The 18,148-nt window shown below is 38.5% G+C and overlaps 1 protein-coding gene across 1 annotated transcript in view; it reads right to left on the bottom strand.

Annotated features, from left to right (window-relative positions):
• Positions 1 to 687: 687 nt before the first annotated feature.
• The window catches only part of LOC145780709 (uncharacterized), an 80,800-nt gene continuing 63,339 nt past the window's right edge, over positions 688 to 18,148 (bottom strand). Inside the window, exons 27-45 of the mRNA XM_082592329.1 lie at positions 17,655 to 17,754; positions 17,401 to 17,526; positions 16,916 to 17,172; positions 15,881 to 15,977; positions 13,423 to 13,517; positions 12,387 to 12,538; positions 10,861 to 10,960; positions 10,304 to 10,380; positions 9,735 to 9,869; positions 9,177 to 9,311; positions 8,548 to 8,690; positions 8,054 to 8,189; positions 5,808 to 5,911; positions 5,528 to 5,667; positions 5,192 to 5,268; positions 4,908 to 5,024; positions 4,345 to 4,482; positions 3,139 to 3,299; positions 688 to 1,033 (exon numbers count right to left, since the gene is read on the bottom strand). Of these exons, the coding sequence (XP_082448455.1) occupies positions 823 to 1,033; positions 3,139 to 3,299; positions 4,345 to 4,482; positions 4,908 to 5,024; positions 5,192 to 5,268; positions 5,528 to 5,667; positions 5,808 to 5,911; positions 8,054 to 8,189; positions 8,548 to 8,690; positions 9,177 to 9,311; positions 9,735 to 9,869; positions 10,304 to 10,380; positions 10,861 to 10,960; positions 12,387 to 12,538; positions 13,423 to 13,517; positions 15,881 to 15,977; positions 16,916 to 17,172; positions 17,401 to 17,526; positions 17,655 to 17,754 (2,501 nt within the window). The 3' untranslated portion in view covers positions 688 to 822. The remainder of the gene's footprint in view (positions 1,034 to 3,138; positions 3,300 to 4,344; positions 4,483 to 4,907; positions 5,025 to 5,191; positions 5,269 to 5,527; positions 5,668 to 5,807; positions 5,912 to 8,053; positions 8,190 to 8,547; positions 8,691 to 9,176; positions 9,312 to 9,734; positions 9,870 to 10,303; positions 10,381 to 10,860; positions 10,961 to 12,386; positions 12,539 to 13,422; positions 13,518 to 15,880; positions 15,978 to 16,915; positions 17,173 to 17,400; positions 17,527 to 17,654; positions 17,755 to 18,148) is intronic.

Genomic DNA, 18,148 nt, shown 5'->3' with positions numbered 1-18,148 from the left:
ACTGCTTCCCCATGGCAACAAAAAAGTTTTTTGTCATTAGGAAACCACAAAAAGTAAAAACATCTCAAAAAATTTCAGTCAAGCACTAGCAGTAGCTGTAACTAAAATCTGCAAAATGTGACAGATCAGGCCGCATCTCCAGGTGGCCATGGGAAAGACATTGGCAGTCACTGATATCTACAAAGTAAAAGCGATATGTGCCAACAGTGATGAAAATATCGTGCCACAAAAGGGATGAGTCTGTTCACTGAGAATGTGATCTTAAACACGACTTGTTCTTTTCAATGCTTTAAACATTGAATTAGAAAAGCATTCCAAGAGTTTTCTATGCAAAACAACAAAATGTTGGTCCTTATGTACAAGCTGGAAGCTTTGAAGATAACTTATACTGTAGGCTACTAACAAATGTAGAGGGTACCACACTCAATTGGTAAATCAAGTTTATTACAGACCTTTCGCCACACAAGTGTGACTTCATCAGTATATAATCTTATTCAAATAGAATAAGATTATGAATAAAAATATGATATATCTATAATAGAATATTCTATTCGAATGAGATGGTATACCGATGAAACCACACATGTGTGGCGAAAGCTCTACCAAACTTGAATTTGCCAATTTAGTGTGATACTCTTTACTTTTTTGAGTATTTTATTACACTGCGCATCCTTTTGGACGGATCATTTGGGAATTCAAAAGAAGATTTTGATGAAAAGTTTAGTGATAACGTTTTATTTTGGAATAACTTCTATTGTTCGTTTATCACCTCAATAATCAAGAGATGTCCCACACCAAGGCTGCTTAAATTTATGAACAAGTTCACTTGAAGTTTCCATACAAGTCGAACGATTCAAGGAACTCCCTGACCAGGCTGTAGCACAACTCGTACTGCCTCAAGTGGCCGACCGCTTTCGGGCGCATATCACGAAGATCCTTCACTGATCTGAAGACATCCACCATGTTTTCATTCTTCACTCGTTCTATGAGATTATAAACCGCGCACAATGTACCGGCTTGGTTCGACCCGTCTCTACACAAGGCAATAAGCAACAGTTACTTCAGAGTCAAACATACCGTACTATCGGCATGACCAAGATATTTTTGTTAGTAAATACTAACACATTCTTTATCCAATGTATTTGGGTAAAACGCTATTTCTGTCTACAGCAGGGGTTCCCAACCGAGGGTTTTCGTACTCCTTGGGGATACGAGATTAAACGTTAAGGGGTACGAAGATCATTGTGCCACAGAGCAGCTTTTCAAACAGATTTTACAGTACAGTTTTATTTTGGAATATTGTAGATGATATTATGCCACTACCGCCTTTGATTTGAAAAAAAAAAAACAATTATTACAAAGAGTTGTTGTTATTTAGTAGACTAAGAAGCCTCATAGTCTCATAAAAATGTGTTTTTTTACTTGCTGCTGCTGAAAATGAAAATGAAAACCTACCTAATTTTCCTTGTCTAGATCAAATTGCAAATAACTCTTTGCTGCCAAATGTCGAAAACGAAATTATTTCCCATTTAAAGATGCTGGTTTATTCTTTCGATAGTTACTTTTTTGCTGGTGAATTGAATTATTTACAGCATTGAATTATAAATCCATTTCTTTTTGATTTAACAAAAATGTCGGATGAGGTTAATTTGAAGGAGAACATCATCGAAATGAAAAGCTGCGAAAACTTGAAACTGCTATTTGAAAAATCAAAGTTAGATTTTTGGGTGTTTTGCCATGAATCTTTCCCAAGTCTTGCTATGAAAGCCATGACAGTAATTCTCTTCTCAACACCTTATTACTGTGAACGTGGCTTTTCAACCATGATGTATTGTTTTATTGTATGTATATCAAGAATACGTACAGAAATGGTCTGCAACTGGAAGATGATTTACGTGTTGCCTTGAGTAAAATCGAACCATCGTTTGAGCGAATTTTATCAATGAAGCAGCAACAAATATCTCACTGAGAAGTGACAAACAAAATCAGTGACATTTAATTTCTTCTGGTCATTTTTGTGTGAAATATTGGTTTAACATTTGATTGAGTTATGAAAAGCAATTTAATTTAGCAATAAATGCCTGAAAAATTCAATCAGAATTTGGGGGTACAAAGAATGCTCTGACCTGACAAAGGGGTACGAACAGCAAAAAAGGTTGGGAACCCCTGGTCTACAGTATAAACTACGTACTTATTTTCAAATATTTTTTATAAAAACTAAGCGATGGCAGCTTAGAAGCAAGTAAGACAAAGCTTCCGTCAGGGAACTAGCCATGAGGGCGTTTGAAGAGGCAAACGCTCCCTCAAAACTTGATTTTGCCGCCAAAAATATGTTTTAACTCTTTCGCGCCCAGCATCATTTTAAAATGATTTGCAGCTTAATTCGAAACGCCCAGCATCATTTTAAAATGATTTGAGTTTTAACGTAAAACGCCCAGCATCATTTTAAAATGATGCTGTTTGATGCGTGATATAAAACTTTGTCTTTGTAGCAGAATATCTATAAATTTACTGGTCCCTTGTAAAATGCTGATTTTATTGATATTCTTGTGTTTTTTAAAAAGATTTTGCTCAAATTTAACAAAGTGTGGTTACTTTAGCCAACAGTTAAAAGAAAAGTATGTACTAAAGGAACAAGGCATGTTTGATTTTTCCTTGACACTTCATATCATTAGGAAGTCCACTGAAAAAAAAATCTTTTTAGGTTCTACAGAAAAGGTGAAGTATTTTTTTTTGTAAGGTGCTTCATTTTCACAAAATTTTTAACAAAAAAAAAGTTAAAAAAGTACACATTTTGAAAATACTGCATCTTCAAATATGTTGTATTAGGAAAGTAGGTTCTAACATTTATAGTCAGAACTTGAAATTATCTTTCCAATGAGATATTTCACGTCAAAATACACAATCGGTGTCACGCGTGTCAACTCGTTAAAGTTAGAGAAAAAATAGCAAAAATGCCTGGGTTTTGCGGTCAAACTGTGCAAAATCGCTGGGCGCGAAAGAGTTAATACCATTACAACGTTTTAATGCTACTGTAGTTTATGTTGAATAACGTTTTCCCTTCCAACAGTTGTTTTTGCCCCTTAAAATGTTCTTTCTAGTTACATCACTGCTCCAGATACATTCAGTCTGACCCACCTGCAGTGAACCATAGCCAGGAATTTTTTCCCTCTGACATCAGTAGCGTTTGGAGTTAGCTTTTCTATGACGCTAACAATTTGTAGGAGAGCAGAGGACGACTCTGGCACTCTATCATCTGGCCAATTCTTAATCACCAGCTGCAAGATCTTGTGAGAATTCTACAAAGAATGATCAAAACCCAATGAATTTTTCATCTCTAAAATTTACCACTACTCCACAATGTAAGTTAATGTCCAGGAAACACAAATGAAGAAGGAAATGGACAATTGACAGAAGCTTGATTTGTGTTGTCAAGTTATAACAAAAGTTTACCGAATTACTTCGAGAATTCAATAAAAAATTTCTAGTGATTGATTGATTTTGTTATTTTGATAATCTCATCTTAGCGAAACAAAAAGGAATTTATCTCAGTTATCCCTATTACTATTATGGTACAATGGATAAGGCGTTAGTTTTCCAATAATACAAACCCGGTTCGACCCCCAACTCAAGCTTGTCTCTGATAAACTCCGCTCACCTACGCCCAGCATGTAATAAATTGGGTGGGCTGTAGTTGCTGAAGTAAAAGCGACCAAGAGAAATAACCTGGCTATTCTGCGCATTAGTTCCGAAGGCTTATGGTACAGTATGAACCTTATCTTCTCGTTCCTCAAGGCTATGTTACTGCTAGATCCTCTAGTCCTAGTGGAAGTACATGCCCGATTGTCCGAGGACCAGCACTGAGTTCGAGCACCTTTTTACCTTTTCAATGGTAAGCCAGGTGATACTGACGGCAGCAATAGCAATCTTTGAAAAAATAAAACAAGTACCGCAGTTACCCAGATACACTCGCGAACGAGGTGTACCCATCATTGCGAGCATTTGCAACGGTATCATTGGTATCATACTACAACATACATCAACGGTATCATACTACGATGAGTTTATTCAGGTAGGTTACTGGATGGTAGTTACGATACGAAACCTAACCGAAACAATCTCCCTCTGCAATGGACACCACATCATCGAAATGTTTACTGACACCCACCTACCCAACATATTATTCTCCTAGTGAAAAGATAGACTTTGTAGCCGAGTTGAATGAATTGATGGATTTAAAATTAACTCTCAATTTCTCCATTATGAAACAAACTGTACCTGCATTGGTAACATCAAGCAAGGCCACATAATAAATCATTCAAATCTTTAATTCCCACGTCCTACCTTTTCGCCATCTTTTGTAACTTCAAGGTTTCTCTCCATATAGCCCGCGCAATCTGTTTCATCGATTGTTCGAACTGTGACGTCATGAAAGGTGATTGCTTTTCCACTTTCGCTCCAGTATTTCGCCATTTTTTCTTTCTGATTCATATGCAAAATGTGACAGGTTAAAAGTACAACATGATCTATATCAAATGAGTAGTAGGCTACCTGTGAATAAAAGGCGGTTACAAAGTTTTACTAAAATACTTACGGTATTTTAAAAATTGCTCGCTTAAATTTCAGGTGTAGTTTATCTGCCTAAATTCACAAATACGACCAAAAGTTGTTGCAAAGATACGATTTCTCTTTTTATGAATGTTTTGTTTTGCCCCTATAAAATGTGTTGTTTGAAGAATCGTCGTTTTATTTGCTTCTGAAACTGACTCGTCATACGAGAGTGATACATTTCAGCGACAAAGCTGATTTTATGGTAGATCTTGTAAAGCTGTGGTTTCAACCCTGTCAACGCATTTCTGTGTGGTTGCTTGGAGTAATTTACAGAAGCATCGCGACATGTTGCTTACCCCTTCAATCATGACCACACAATTGATTTCATTGTCCAGAATGCACCTCCAAAACAGATGGATGTTGGATGTCTTGGGGTTTTGAGCCGTGATCATAAAGTATTCGGCATAATAAGTCTGGAAAGGAAAGGAATGATTTGCTTAAGGTGGGGCTTTTAAGATTCGAGAAGCTTCGCCGTCATTGTTTGGGTGTTGCGACACAACCCAATTATGTCAACTTCACAACTAGATACGGGCTATGAGCGAAAGTGTGTCTGGTCCGAGACTACTTCAACGTCACCCACCTGTACGTTGGAGGCGTTGATGAAGGGAACCTCTACGTCGTTCGACGCCATTCCAACGAAGGCGAGATTGTAGTCGTCTGCGTAGAAATTTAATTAGCAGTGGGTGAGATTCGCATCAAACTCACGCCTCACTTACTGTTCTTACTGTTATCATTTCATGATGAAATTATATCGCTGTAGCTAAAAGTGGATGACGTCACTTTACAAGTAGTCAGAAAGTGACGTCATTGTTTCTTTGTTTATTCTTAAACAACATGAACTTTTCTTCATATTAATTTGACTATTTATCTTATTTCAAAGTTTGTTGTAGCCAATGATGTCAATAGAAGAACCTACACGGCAGAACGGAGGCATCAGTGTGACCATCTTTGTTGGCAGGTTTGCTGGCGGATGTTTGCTCTTCAAATGATGGAGGAACTTTATCAAGCTGATTAAATTGATTCTCCATCCCGCTAACTCCAAGGGAAGGGTCATATCTTTTATAAAACAAAGATATAAATTGGTATTTTAAAATTGTCTTGTATACGCAAGTGTAGCCGATAGCTCAGCAAGTGCTCAATGGTGGCCAGCAAACGTTATCTTCATGAAATATTTGATTGTGCAAGTGACAACTAACCTCCGTTGTTGTTCTTCGTAGGCAATGAATGCAGAGGCCTCCACGTCGGTTCTATTGTACATGTATACCTCCGCAAGCAACTTGTGGATGAATATGTACTGACCCTAAATTAGCAACATCTTGCTATATTTAGTAAGGTAAATTTTAACATGAAAAAACATTACTATACGATGTGTTAATAGAGGTCTAAATAGTTCAAGCCAAGTTTTCTAAACCAAGTAGGCCTCAAAAATGAGAAAAACTAACTGGAAAATGTGATCTGGTACTATGACACTTCCTCAAATGGTCCTCAAATGGGCAAATAAAAACTGCTACTGCTGCGTGTACGGACAGTTTTAGTAAGTTACCGTATTTGATTGTTGCAATATTTTCTGCATTTGGCCTATTTAGCAATACTATGAAGAAAAAAAAGAAACGAAAAAGAATAAAGCAAAGAAATGAAGGTTTTGAACATTCAGTGACTTTTATTTATTTAATATGTAAAAAAAAATTTTGGAATATCCTAGTTGTGCTGATATTTACCTGCTACTGTAATGTTTTTGTTTCGATTCAGTTGTGCTGACGACTCCTAATGGAAGAAAACCGGTTCCACAACATAAATTATATTACAATTTTTTTTTTGAAATGCTATTGTGAGTGAGTGTTAACCTGGTCAAATGGTTTAAGGTTCAGACTTGTAAAAAAACTATTGATTTGTTTTCCAAGTAGGCCTATACTAATTATATTTTTAGAATAAATCGCTTCAACCAAGTTAGTCAATTAGTAGAGCAAACAATGCATATCCTACTTGTTACAGAAAGAACTTTTAGAATCAAGGAGATGTGATAAAGCTATTAATGCCCAGATCGAACGAAAATGGAAGAAATCACACTCTCGTTTAGGATCATCAGTGGTGCATATCCATGTGTCTTGAGAGGAATCGAACTTCCAATCTGAATTGTGGATGTCTCGGACTTGAGTGGGAATCGAACCTCTGTCGAAATTGTACTACGGTGTCCAGCATGCCGTTCTTGACCACTTCGGCCACGTCTCAAGACAGTGAAGAGTGAAGACTGATGCATCACTGATGATCCTAACAAGAGTGAAACTCGAGAAGGGAGTCCTCCATTTTCGTTTTCGTTTAAATCGATTTTAGAAGCCAAAGTAGGTTGAAATTTTAAAAAGTGGCATTTGGGGAGAGGAACAATATAATAACAACAATACAGTGTATTGAGAACTTATTCAGCAGCATTTGTTTTTACAGAATTTCTACCCAGTTTGGTCTAAACACGTTGTGCGTGGTTTGTAGGATAAGCTTGCTGACAAGTGGCTAACTCGTCGGTGAATGAAGTTCACCCGATATCTGGATGATGCCAAGGCAGATGGTATGGTGGGATGACATGGCTTCGACTCTGTATTCTTTACTGTACCGATGTCGATATGGACAGCAAGGTCACCACTTCATAATTTGTCTGTTATAGGTATGAGGCTTAAACCTTGTTCGCAAAGTCATCAGATATCTGCTTTCATCTTTAATATTTTTTCTTGACGATTGTTTTTCTTTGCTTCTTCTCCACTAAATTCAAATTAACACCCCCCAGGTGTAAGTCTAGATACAAGGAGTGTTGACCAATGATAGCACTTGATGTTTCTATGCATTGCTGCGATAATTACGACATTTCTACACCCGACAATAAGAATAGCAACAGTTGTCTTCATTGTCGACTTGTAGCCTACGTGTACAATCAAGAACTTATTATAACCTTGACAACATCCATGTAAATAGGTTGTTGTCAAGGTTATGATAATAGCGTGTAAGTATTAACACGTAGAATAAAGTTATTCAAACTCATGTTCACGATGTTCATAAACTACAAGGCTACAGCACTTAAGATACTATGAAACATGAGAACACCTGCATTGTTTTCAACAACCAACGCCAAGGCAATGGTCTTCTGAACTTTAGTCAAGCTCTTCCTGCTTGTGAAGTCCAGGGATGCTCTTGTTAAAAGCAATGACGTCATCTACCATGATCGATGGTCACGCACGCATCGCAGAAGAAATCTTTTGCATTCTGCTTAGGATGCTTAGGTCTCGGACCATTGATAGAATTGTTTTATTTTTATTTTAATCAAATCAACTTTTCTTGATTTTCAGAGTTTTCACTTTCAATATCAAAATTTGCAAAGTGACCCATGCATAAAAGTATAAAGTAGCCTATAGAAGTTGCAAACGGTTGTTCTTTTGGGAACAACTTTGTTACTTACAAGATTCTGGACCATGTCGCATCTGTTCAGCCTCATGTTGTGAACGGTTTCGAACACGTTGACTCCTCCTTCATTAGCGAGTTGGTCCATGAGGATTCCGAGCGCAATCAATGTCCCAGTGCGTCCAACTCCGGCGCTGTGTGATCGAGGTTAGTGGCGGGTGAATTTGAATAACATGACGCGCAAAATCCGATCTCAATTAAGTTAATTGCCAACATCGAACAATGTGTTGAAAATGAGTTTTTTGGAGACAAATAATTACATTGGACAGAAAACTAAGTTACTTGTCAAAACATTGGAAGTTTTCTTTAGCAGTTATCGTTGTTTCCGCCAGCAGCAGATTGTGCATCAACACGGAATACACACTTCCACCATAAGTATTGATTTTGTGAAAGTCAGTGACAATAATTTTATGTACGGTAAATCATTGCTTTCAGCAATTTGATGACACTTTAGATTATTCGAAGATTTGTCGCCATGAATGGATAGGTTACCTGCAATGGATGACCATGGGACCAGCACTGTTAGGCTGGGCACTGCAAGCAGCTTCATAAAACCTCAGTACAGTGGAAGTTGTGCCAGGAATGCCGTGATCTGGCCAGTTCAAGTACTGGAAGTGGAATATTTCCCATGATGCCTGGTAATAAAAGCGTTTGTTAAAGCTTGGACTTTTGTGACATCATATTTGCAATGGCAACGTAGTGCGTACGTAGGAATGATATAGTGAGTAACGTTGGCAGTTGGGTCTGAGGGTTGAACTTGGTCACAGAATTATTTTAGGCGCCAGAAATTTCTGCAGCAAGACCGAAGCAAAAAACACCGCATATGTTTTAAAATCCAACTGTTTTTAAAGATGTCATTTTGGGGCCTCTCATTGCTAGCAAGCCCAAATCATCTTCATAATGGAAAATGATTAGTTATGTTTTCATGCTAGTTTTTATGAAACTAATGTTGGAATTTCAAACATCGTATCAAATTACTCAACCGTTGAAAACGGTTGAATGTAGGCCTAAGCTCATGTGTACATGGTACAAACTTGGCAGATAATAAAGCAATGGAAGGGGAAGCGATATTTTAAGATGAAACTGTAGCAAAATCTTATTCGCGTGGTTTTGATGCTCACATCCTCAGCATTGCTCTGAAGATTGATGATACTGCATTGGAACTCTCCATATGACACCAAGTTCTTTCCTGTCACTGTGACATCACCGTAGGTCTTTGTTTCGTTCACGTCTGGCCAATATTTCTCGCATTTCACCTGTTAAAAGTAGCTGAGTCATTGAGGTATCACTACTAACTGTTTCAAACAAATTGCATGCATTGAGGTGTACTACTCAGTGTAGTAGCCAGTCGAGGTGCAAAACCCCAGTTTTAAAACGTGTGACGTCACCATCATAACGAATAATGTACACAAGCAGAACTTTTAGGTCGGATGTGGGTTTACATTTAGAAAAAATCTGGCCAGATTTTGACTGGAAGTGACAATCGAGTTTTCCACATTTCTGCTCCAATCTCAGTTTCCTTACATTAAGATGCGAGTACGCAAGACGCTATGAACCTCCGGCAAAGAGCCATGCAATTTAAGAAATCGATGTAGTGTCTGTTATCATGTCAATGCTTCAAAAAGACAAAGCTTTGCAGTATCCAATTCCAATTCCAAATTCCAACAAGTTTCATTCACCTTGTAACCTTCTTTGACCAAAGTTGCCATGGCAATCACACTGCACCTCTGCTCCACAATCATCCTCCAGAAGTCGATGACAGTATTTGCTTTTGGTCCTTGAGCCGCTATGAACTTGTTACTATGGTGATATCCCTGCAATAACAAAGCGTGAGGCTACCGCGACCACATGAGAACCAACCATTATATGATAACTGCTGCGTTTGCAAACCAATAACTGAACAGAGAACTGATACTGATGAACCTAATCTAATGTACGCCATAAGTTTATGTTCTTGTCAATCCTCGTTACAATCGGCTGCAGAGAAACATGTAGTTGGTTAAATGGTCATAATGGCTAGCATAGTTAGCGAATCGCAATTGCTTGCTGTTCTAATGAATACTCAGCCTTGTGTTGACAGCCAGGAAGAACGCTCCTGTCTACTGGAGAGGGGTGTGTGAGTGATGAATCACATAAATGTGAGGAGTTTTCTATGCAGAAGCATAGCTGATGATGTGAAACGCATGATAGATTTGATTCTTGTGATGCAACAAAATAAATGCAGATTAATTGTGGCTTAGAGGCTCACATCAATATAAGCAGCGTTGATGTAATCCGAGCCAGGAACTCCTTCTATCTTGGAGAGCCTCACGCGGGAGTGTTCGCCTGCAAGACAATAACTGTCATCGCTCTAGTTATTGCCCCGAAGCTTTCACTACAAGTTACAAATTGTCTCACAATCAAATATAAAAATTTTGCTCGACCTGAGTCACGGTTACACTTTTCAAAGGTTTCTACATCGCATCCCTGACTTGTTTAGTAAAAAAATAAAAGCGTATGCGACTGTTTTTGTCAAAGCTAAGAAACATTGGCCATGATGAATTGATGAGGGTTGTTATTTATGGTGGTAGATTTGTAACTGTAATAGATTGAGTTTCGCTTGCATTGTGACTATTTATTATTGTTTTTCTTTTAGCAAATCCTAGACTTATGGTGGTTGGATATTGAAACCTGGCTGAAGGGAAGTCGAGATAGCCGATCTTCGTATTCATCTTTAAGCACATCAATAAGTGATTTGCCAAACGTAATTTTTAACCAAAGCAAAGCGTATGAATTGCATGGAAAACAAACTAAACAGCGACTGACAAGGCAGGATGTTCTTGTATCGGTTTTTGGTTGTATTCTCCGGCAGCCTAGCCGTGGTGATGACGATTCCTTGGGACTTTATTATAGCCGGAAGTGTAACCTGAAACAAGTCAGATTTTTGTGGATGGTTTAAAAATCTACTAGGTAGCAATAAGTTTTGCAAGTTTTGCAACTTTTATGCAACCTATTTAACTATTTTGAAACGTGTTTCAATTACTCAACGTTTATCTGTAATCGCTTACAATAATATAATCAATGTAAAAGAAACAGAAAACGTCTCTGCCAAGAACGTGGGCTAAGGCTACCACAACCTAGGCATTTAGGACTATTGCTGATGTCTCGTCAGCTACTAATGCCATCAATACCTTCAACTTCCATGCTTTGGTCTGAGATTAAACAATAAAAATGGGTTGAAATGTTAATTGTTTTCATTTTTACGTCTATTAGTAATCAGTAAGGCTGTAGCCTACTTTTCGAGGCCCCTTGACTTTTAAATAAAACATTTCAAAATTTAGACAAAGTGATGGAAAGACAGGTCAGGGTAGCTTTGTCCAGTGCTGCCATACCATGTATCTGGTTTCGCGTATTACAATGAGGCACTGAAGTATGACATGGTCATTCTTGAGTGCCTCGTCTGCCACGATAGCCCAGTTGGTTATGCGCTTGACTTTGTTTACAAAGAAATACAATATAAAGCGCCGCTGGTTCGGCTCTCAGGGTGTTTGGTTGAGTAACCCTTTTAGAGGACACCTCTTCATTCAACGGCACCTGGTGGATAAAATAATTTACAGGCAACAACACTTCAACTATCGGAAGCTTCATTCTGTCAATCTCGGTGACCGAACCTGCTTCAGTGGTTCAAAGCCTCTACAAGTATGCGAAACTGCCATGATTAAGCTCTCAAAAAAGTAGATCATACATTGAGTTTCGCTTTCAGCAGCATGATCGTTGCTTACTTTACAAATGTAGATATTAACGACCTGTTTTAGCCTGATGCTGTGAATTCGCTGTGGTAATAGCGAATTGCACTAGCTTTCGGTACACAGTTCCCTAGTCATGTGCTATAAGGAATAATAATGTTATGGTTTTATTTACTGTCCCTCTACAACCACTGCTACGGTGTTTTAGGGACAGGGTTCATTAGATTTAGAATCTTATCGCATTATTACCCGACTTATGTTCAATGCGTTATGCAAGAAAAAATACAATCGGTACCGTTTTTAAAGTCTTCGGTTTGACCCGACCTGGAATCGATCTCAAATCTATCAGCACTAGAGCCTAAGGCGAATTCAATCATTAAATCATTATTTTATACGGATATGGCGGCAGTGCAAAGTGACGAAAATGATTTTATCTTTCTTGACTCAGCATTTAAAAACTTTATTGTGAAAATGGCAATTTTCAAGCACGTGTGCTTCAAAGCATCACAGTATTGAAATGTAAGCGACAAAATTTTAACATTCAGTTGACTAAGAAGAATATTTCTCCACTACTCGAATTTTCTACAAGTGAAATTTGCTGCTTACTTTGAATTCTTTCTCAAACAGTCGGTCTTTGTTGCTACGTTTGTTCAGGTAGGTGGCCATTATGACGTCACCTGGTAGGTGGTAGTTTGTGAATTGTGGCGGATGGGATTCTTCGTTGATACGACCTTCGTCACTTTCACCATCAAATGAAGCTGGGAACGACAAACGTTAGAGCAGTCAACACGCTAGCCGGTTGTTTAGGTCTGATGGTGCAAGATGATGGAACATATTTATTTGTGTTCGTTTTATGCTGTGAAGGCGTTGACCTCGGCGTCAGCTGAACGTTTCGTGTCGAGGTTCGGTTTCGACGGTTATCATTTTGTACTATTCACTCTACTTCAGGGGGTAACTCACGAAGGTGACAGCCTCCCCTCAATAGTAACCACCTCATCTTAGGATTAAACGATCAAGAAAAATGTATTTTAAACCAAACCGAATGAAACATGCAACAATGAAAACAAAATTGTTACTAATAAAAGTACAGCACCACAGCTGCGCTTTATTATTGCAACATGTAAATATGTCAATGATGTCAGATAAGATATGACATCATATATATATGATGATGTCATATAAGATTGTATAGCACAAGTGCAGCGAGTTTAGCAATAAAAGTTTCTGAATTCCAAAAGGTTTCCTTGGCCAAAGGTCAATTTGAGACAAATAATCGGCTATAACTAAAACTTACACAATTGAAATAACTCATAATTGAGGACACCGAATGCAGCTTACCGGCTAGGCTGTGCATATTGATTGCAAGTTTGCGATATTAAGCGTGTATATGAGCTAGCCTACCCTGATTATTTATTGAAAAAACACATTATCCTGCAACCAAACAAATATAAAAATCAAGCGACTCTATTTAAACTCTAAAGATGTGCGCTTGATCAAAGTACGGCAGATGGAATAATTTAAGGACAACGACACTTGCAAATCAGAACTTGTTCAAGGCTTGCGATAGTAGGCCTGCAATGCCTCGACCAGCATGGGAAGACCGAGGTGGAACATTCCCTCAATCGACCACAGACTCACTCACCATTGTCAGTGATGTTTGGAGTGGGAACGGTGACTACAGGCTGCATCACGTGACCGTTCACGGATGCCGTCTTCCTTTTGAAGCAGCACTTCTTCCTGCACAAACATGAATTTCATTTTATTTTCATTGCTGGCGCGAACATGTAGAGAACGATAAAGTAAACACACGAATTTGGCACCAACAAAAGGAAAAGATGACAAAATCAAAAGATTTAAAATAATATGCATCAATAAAACATTGTTTGAAAAACATAATCTTAAAAATGCATAGCCACCAAACCTAGAAAAAACAAGATAACATTTTTTTATTTCGTCGGTTGTAAAAATAGACCTACAATTAACACTTGCAAGTGCAACAAGGGCGATTCAAATTTGACAACACACAAAAGAAATTCAAAAAAGTCCAAGTTTACCAAACTTTTTACTTGGAGAGTCTCGCATTCAAAAACTTAGTTCTGATGTCATAAAAGCCATAAGATATATGTTGCACGCTGAAGCATAATACAAATACTATGGTGATTGTGATTCATTCGAGAGTGAGTGAGTGCAGACTCGACCTCCGCCTTCATAGGGACGGTCTTGCAATACCGAGATAGCTGGTTAACAGAACGATAACAGCAATTTCCATGATTTCTTCACGGAAGTCGAAAAAAAGAAGTCGAAGTAGTTGTGAAAAAAAAGTCGATTCCCATCGTCAAGCCATGCGGGCTATTTTAGAAGGACTGTGTTAGTCTGTGTATGCTACTGAGGGATCTGCTGCATTGACAAGACATACAGCCGAGTTTCAGGCAGAAGTGCGATATGCGAGTGATACACATATTACTTTTACACATTGTTGGCTAAGATTTATTGAGAGATCTTAATAGCTAAAAAATATCTCCTTATCAAAATGATGTTGTGCAAGATGCTGTCAAATTATTAATTTTAATAAGAGTCGCTCAATCGATACTCGTATTGCTGTAAATTTATGTGGTGAAATCGCCAGAGGTGAAATGAAATCAAAATTTAAAACCCCTTTACTGCATTGTGAAGTAAGGTAGCTTTCAAAAGTCAAAGCTTCAAAACGGCGATTATGGAAATGAAGCAAATGAAGTCCTGACTTTTGTAACCGAAATAAATTCATACTTGGTCCACCATTGCAATGGCATTTGACTTTTGAAATTATGCTATTTGTCAGATTTGCTTAAAAAGCTGAACGAACTTGATTTGTCCCTCCACGGAGAAAACATCAATGTTTTTGCATTGAAATCTAAGATTGAGAGTTCATCAAACAATTAAACATCAACAAACAAAAGGTTGAAAATGATGCATTTGAAATATTTTCATTTTGCTGAAAAGTTTTTAGCCAATAATGACGTGGAATCAAATGTTATTAAAGTTTCTTGTAATCGACAAATCTGTTGAAACATGTTCAGAAATATTCTCTTCCAGAATTGAATAATACCAAATTAGATCCAAAGCCTATTTGCATTGCAAAAACAAAGCAGCCCACCGAGCACCCTTTTCTTAATCTCAGGAAAAACTTGCTGATCTATCTCCTGACTCAAAGTTATGTGTTAAATTTTCTGGAAAAACAGTTTCACACTTTTTGAGTTAACGTTAGAGCAGAATATTCATCATTATCTTACTCAACAGCAGCCGCACTCCTGCCGTTTGTATCGATGTATCTGTGCAAGTCAACGCTTTCAAGGCTGACGGCATGAATACCGTTCCAGCCTGAGCAACATTGAAACCGCATAGGGATCAGCATCAACAAACATTGAGCCAAGGCTGGACTTGCTTTGTAGCAGCAAGCAATCGCACCCAACACGAAATAAATGCGTTTGTTGTTTGTTTCCAGCTGGCTTCGAGCACCGGTGGCTTGTTTTCAGTTTTTGTTCGAATATTAAGCCATTCGATGATACTACAAACATATATTTCGCACTGTTTATCATTTTACTGCGCAGGGTTGCGAACAATTTTAGGAGATGAAAAAGGGGGGGCGAGCAAAAAGTTTAGGAAGCACAGGCATATTGTTTTCCACGGGTTTTTATGATGCAGCTATGGGCACGTCGCAGCTTCTGATGATCGCAATTTTATCACCGCAACGTCCAAATCAGGTAAAATTTTGCCTCCCAGCTAACAACTTTGCCTCCACCCTTATATTTATTGTTCTAGTGCCTGGCCAGAAGCGCTGACACATGCATGGAAACGCAGGGTGGCGCTTGCACTTAGTAGAGGGAAATTAATTTTGCCATAACAACTTGTTTTTGAAGCTTTAAACAATGACGATTCTTTCGATTAAAGTACAAACGCATACATAAATACAAAATTCCTTCTTGCAAATTCAAAAGAAGTTTCCCTAGCGGAGCATCTGTCTTTATTGAGCCCTTTTAAACTTCCACAGGTCTATGACGAGTCCGTGGAAACCAGGTTTGAAATCCCTAGTATACATCAATGAGATCAGACAAGCCGCTTACTTCTTGTATAAGACAACGAGTATGAGGACGATGAGAACGATGATAAGGATGATGACAATGACGATGACAACCACCGAGTCGTTTGAATCAATAGGAGCTGAAACAATTTCACTATTTGTACATCAATAAATTTACAACTTAAATCAATATCCAGTTTTATTTTCGGTCTTTCGTCAGCTAATAATGACATCGTCCGCCCCCTTAGCTCAACAGTTACGCGCTCGATTCACGATCACTAGGCGCTGGTTCGACTCTCGGGGTGTGCGCTTGAGCAACGCTTTCTAAGGACTGCTCTCCATTCAGCGGCTCCTAGTGAATGGAATAATTCCCCGGCAACAACACTTTAACAATCGGAAAACTTTACTCTGCCAATCTCGGTAACCGGCCCTGCGTCAAGAGCCTCTACAAGTATGCGAAACTACCAGGAATAACATATCAAGGCTTTGTCAGTCCGAGGATAAGGATTCAAAAACGAACCAACCAGCCACCAAAGCCATCAACTTTCATATTATAGCCTGAGGTTAAACTATAAAGAAATTGGATGATTTATAAATCTTTATTTGATTCGGGACTCATCATTGATTTCTTGGGGGCTTAAGATAAATGCGTTAAAAACGAGTTGACGTGAATACTGAGCATCATAGCTTGGTTTTATTTCTTAGGGTAAGTAGAGTTGGTATTTAATATTTTTATTTATGAATCTGTTTGCCGTTCAACGCACATCATGGAGGCAAATGCTTAAACAAAAAAACCTGGCCCCTCAGACCACGTCTCATTCATGTTGTGTTAGCAGGATACCTGCTTGATTTCTACCTTGGACAGTTTAGCTATTTGGAAATTTTGAAACATATTTCCACAATAACTGAGTTAGCAATAAGAACGAGCTGAAGTTGGAAGCATGGGCCATGCTAAAGAGCAGCATCGATCCACTGCCAACCTCATACAGCTATAAGATAAATAGTTTTCTTTCACTTTCTAATATAATTGCACGAAACACGTTATCTCGGATATTAACCTGTTTTTCTATCGACTCACTTTTATTCGCCACAAATGGCTCCGATGCGTTACTATTTGCAAACATCGGTCCATTCTCAGTCAGAGTGGAAGTTATGATGTAATAAGTGTAGTTAGCATTCAAAAGTCCTCGATTTTCTCCCCGTATCAATGGCGACGATACTTGTCTTTTGCGCCGTCTAGTAGAGGATGAGCAGTCTGGAACAGCGTCTAAACTTGTGATGTCACAACACGTGACGTTGCCACTTCCCAAACTCAACTTCATCTCTTTGTCCAAACTGGACACAAATTTAAATAAAGTGGTTAATTGGAGATGAAGCAAGCTCTCAAATTTGTCCAATCGCTATCGTGTAAGCGATAAGCAATATAATTTAGCCTATGCAAGGCAAGAACATATTTGTTCAATAAAATGCCAACGCTCAACAATAAAATGTGGAGAATTCAGAGAACTGAAGATCTGTCAACACAATATGTGATAATGTCTTTCAATTAAAATAGATAACTACCTCTGAGATACCCAGGCTATGTACGGGTCACTATCATCTTCGTTCTCCACTGACAAAGTGGTCAGATTTTTTATCACAGCTGGAGAACCATCGTCAACAACCTTTTGCACCACCACCGCTATGCAACTGTGATTAAGGTGAACAGAGTTTAAGACTTTATATTTGTTCCACTGAATCAACATTAAACAATACGAGCTCGAAACTTTAGATGAGCATGCTTGTAACTAACCAACCACAAGCATGGGTCTGTTCACCTGACTGGTCCGTTCCTTTGGTTGGTCCTGTCGAGAGTTAAGATGGCGCCATCGCTGCTTGGTTGGGGTCGCGTTGCTGATAACCGCACTCTCCTCGGAGCTATAATGTAATACGGTACGTGCTGCCAAGTTGTTGAATTTTATTGCATTACCATGTATTGATCTGACCGGAACAGACCGCATACGTTTAAAAACTTACAAATATTTATTTATCGATGTTTGGTTGTGACGACCTCATCAACCAAGTCTCAACAATACAGATCAGCGCCGCTGAGGAGGAAGTTGCCTCCTATTTCGGGAAGTTTCGTGGTCGTTGGGAACAAATGGTTGTTAATTTGATGAAGTTTTGAGGCCGTGGGAAGACAGGCCGGAGTGCAGTCTACCGTGAACGAGAATTAAGAACAAATTTGAATTGGTTCAATGGGTGAACTATCTTCATTAGTCAAACCATCCTTCCATCAATTGTCGTTGGTGATTTGATAAACATTTAGTTC

Source organism: Aplidium turbinatum, chromosome 12 (genome assembly GCF_918807975.1).
Source record: "Aplidium turbinatum chromosome 12, kaAplTurb1.1, whole genome shotgun sequence".
NCBI classification, from domain to species: Eukaryota; Metazoa; Chordata; class Ascidiacea; order Aplousobranchia; family Polyclinidae; genus Aplidium; species Aplidium turbinatum.
Note: the sequence above shows the minus strand (reverse complement) of the source record. Positions and strands in the feature narration are given on the sequence as shown.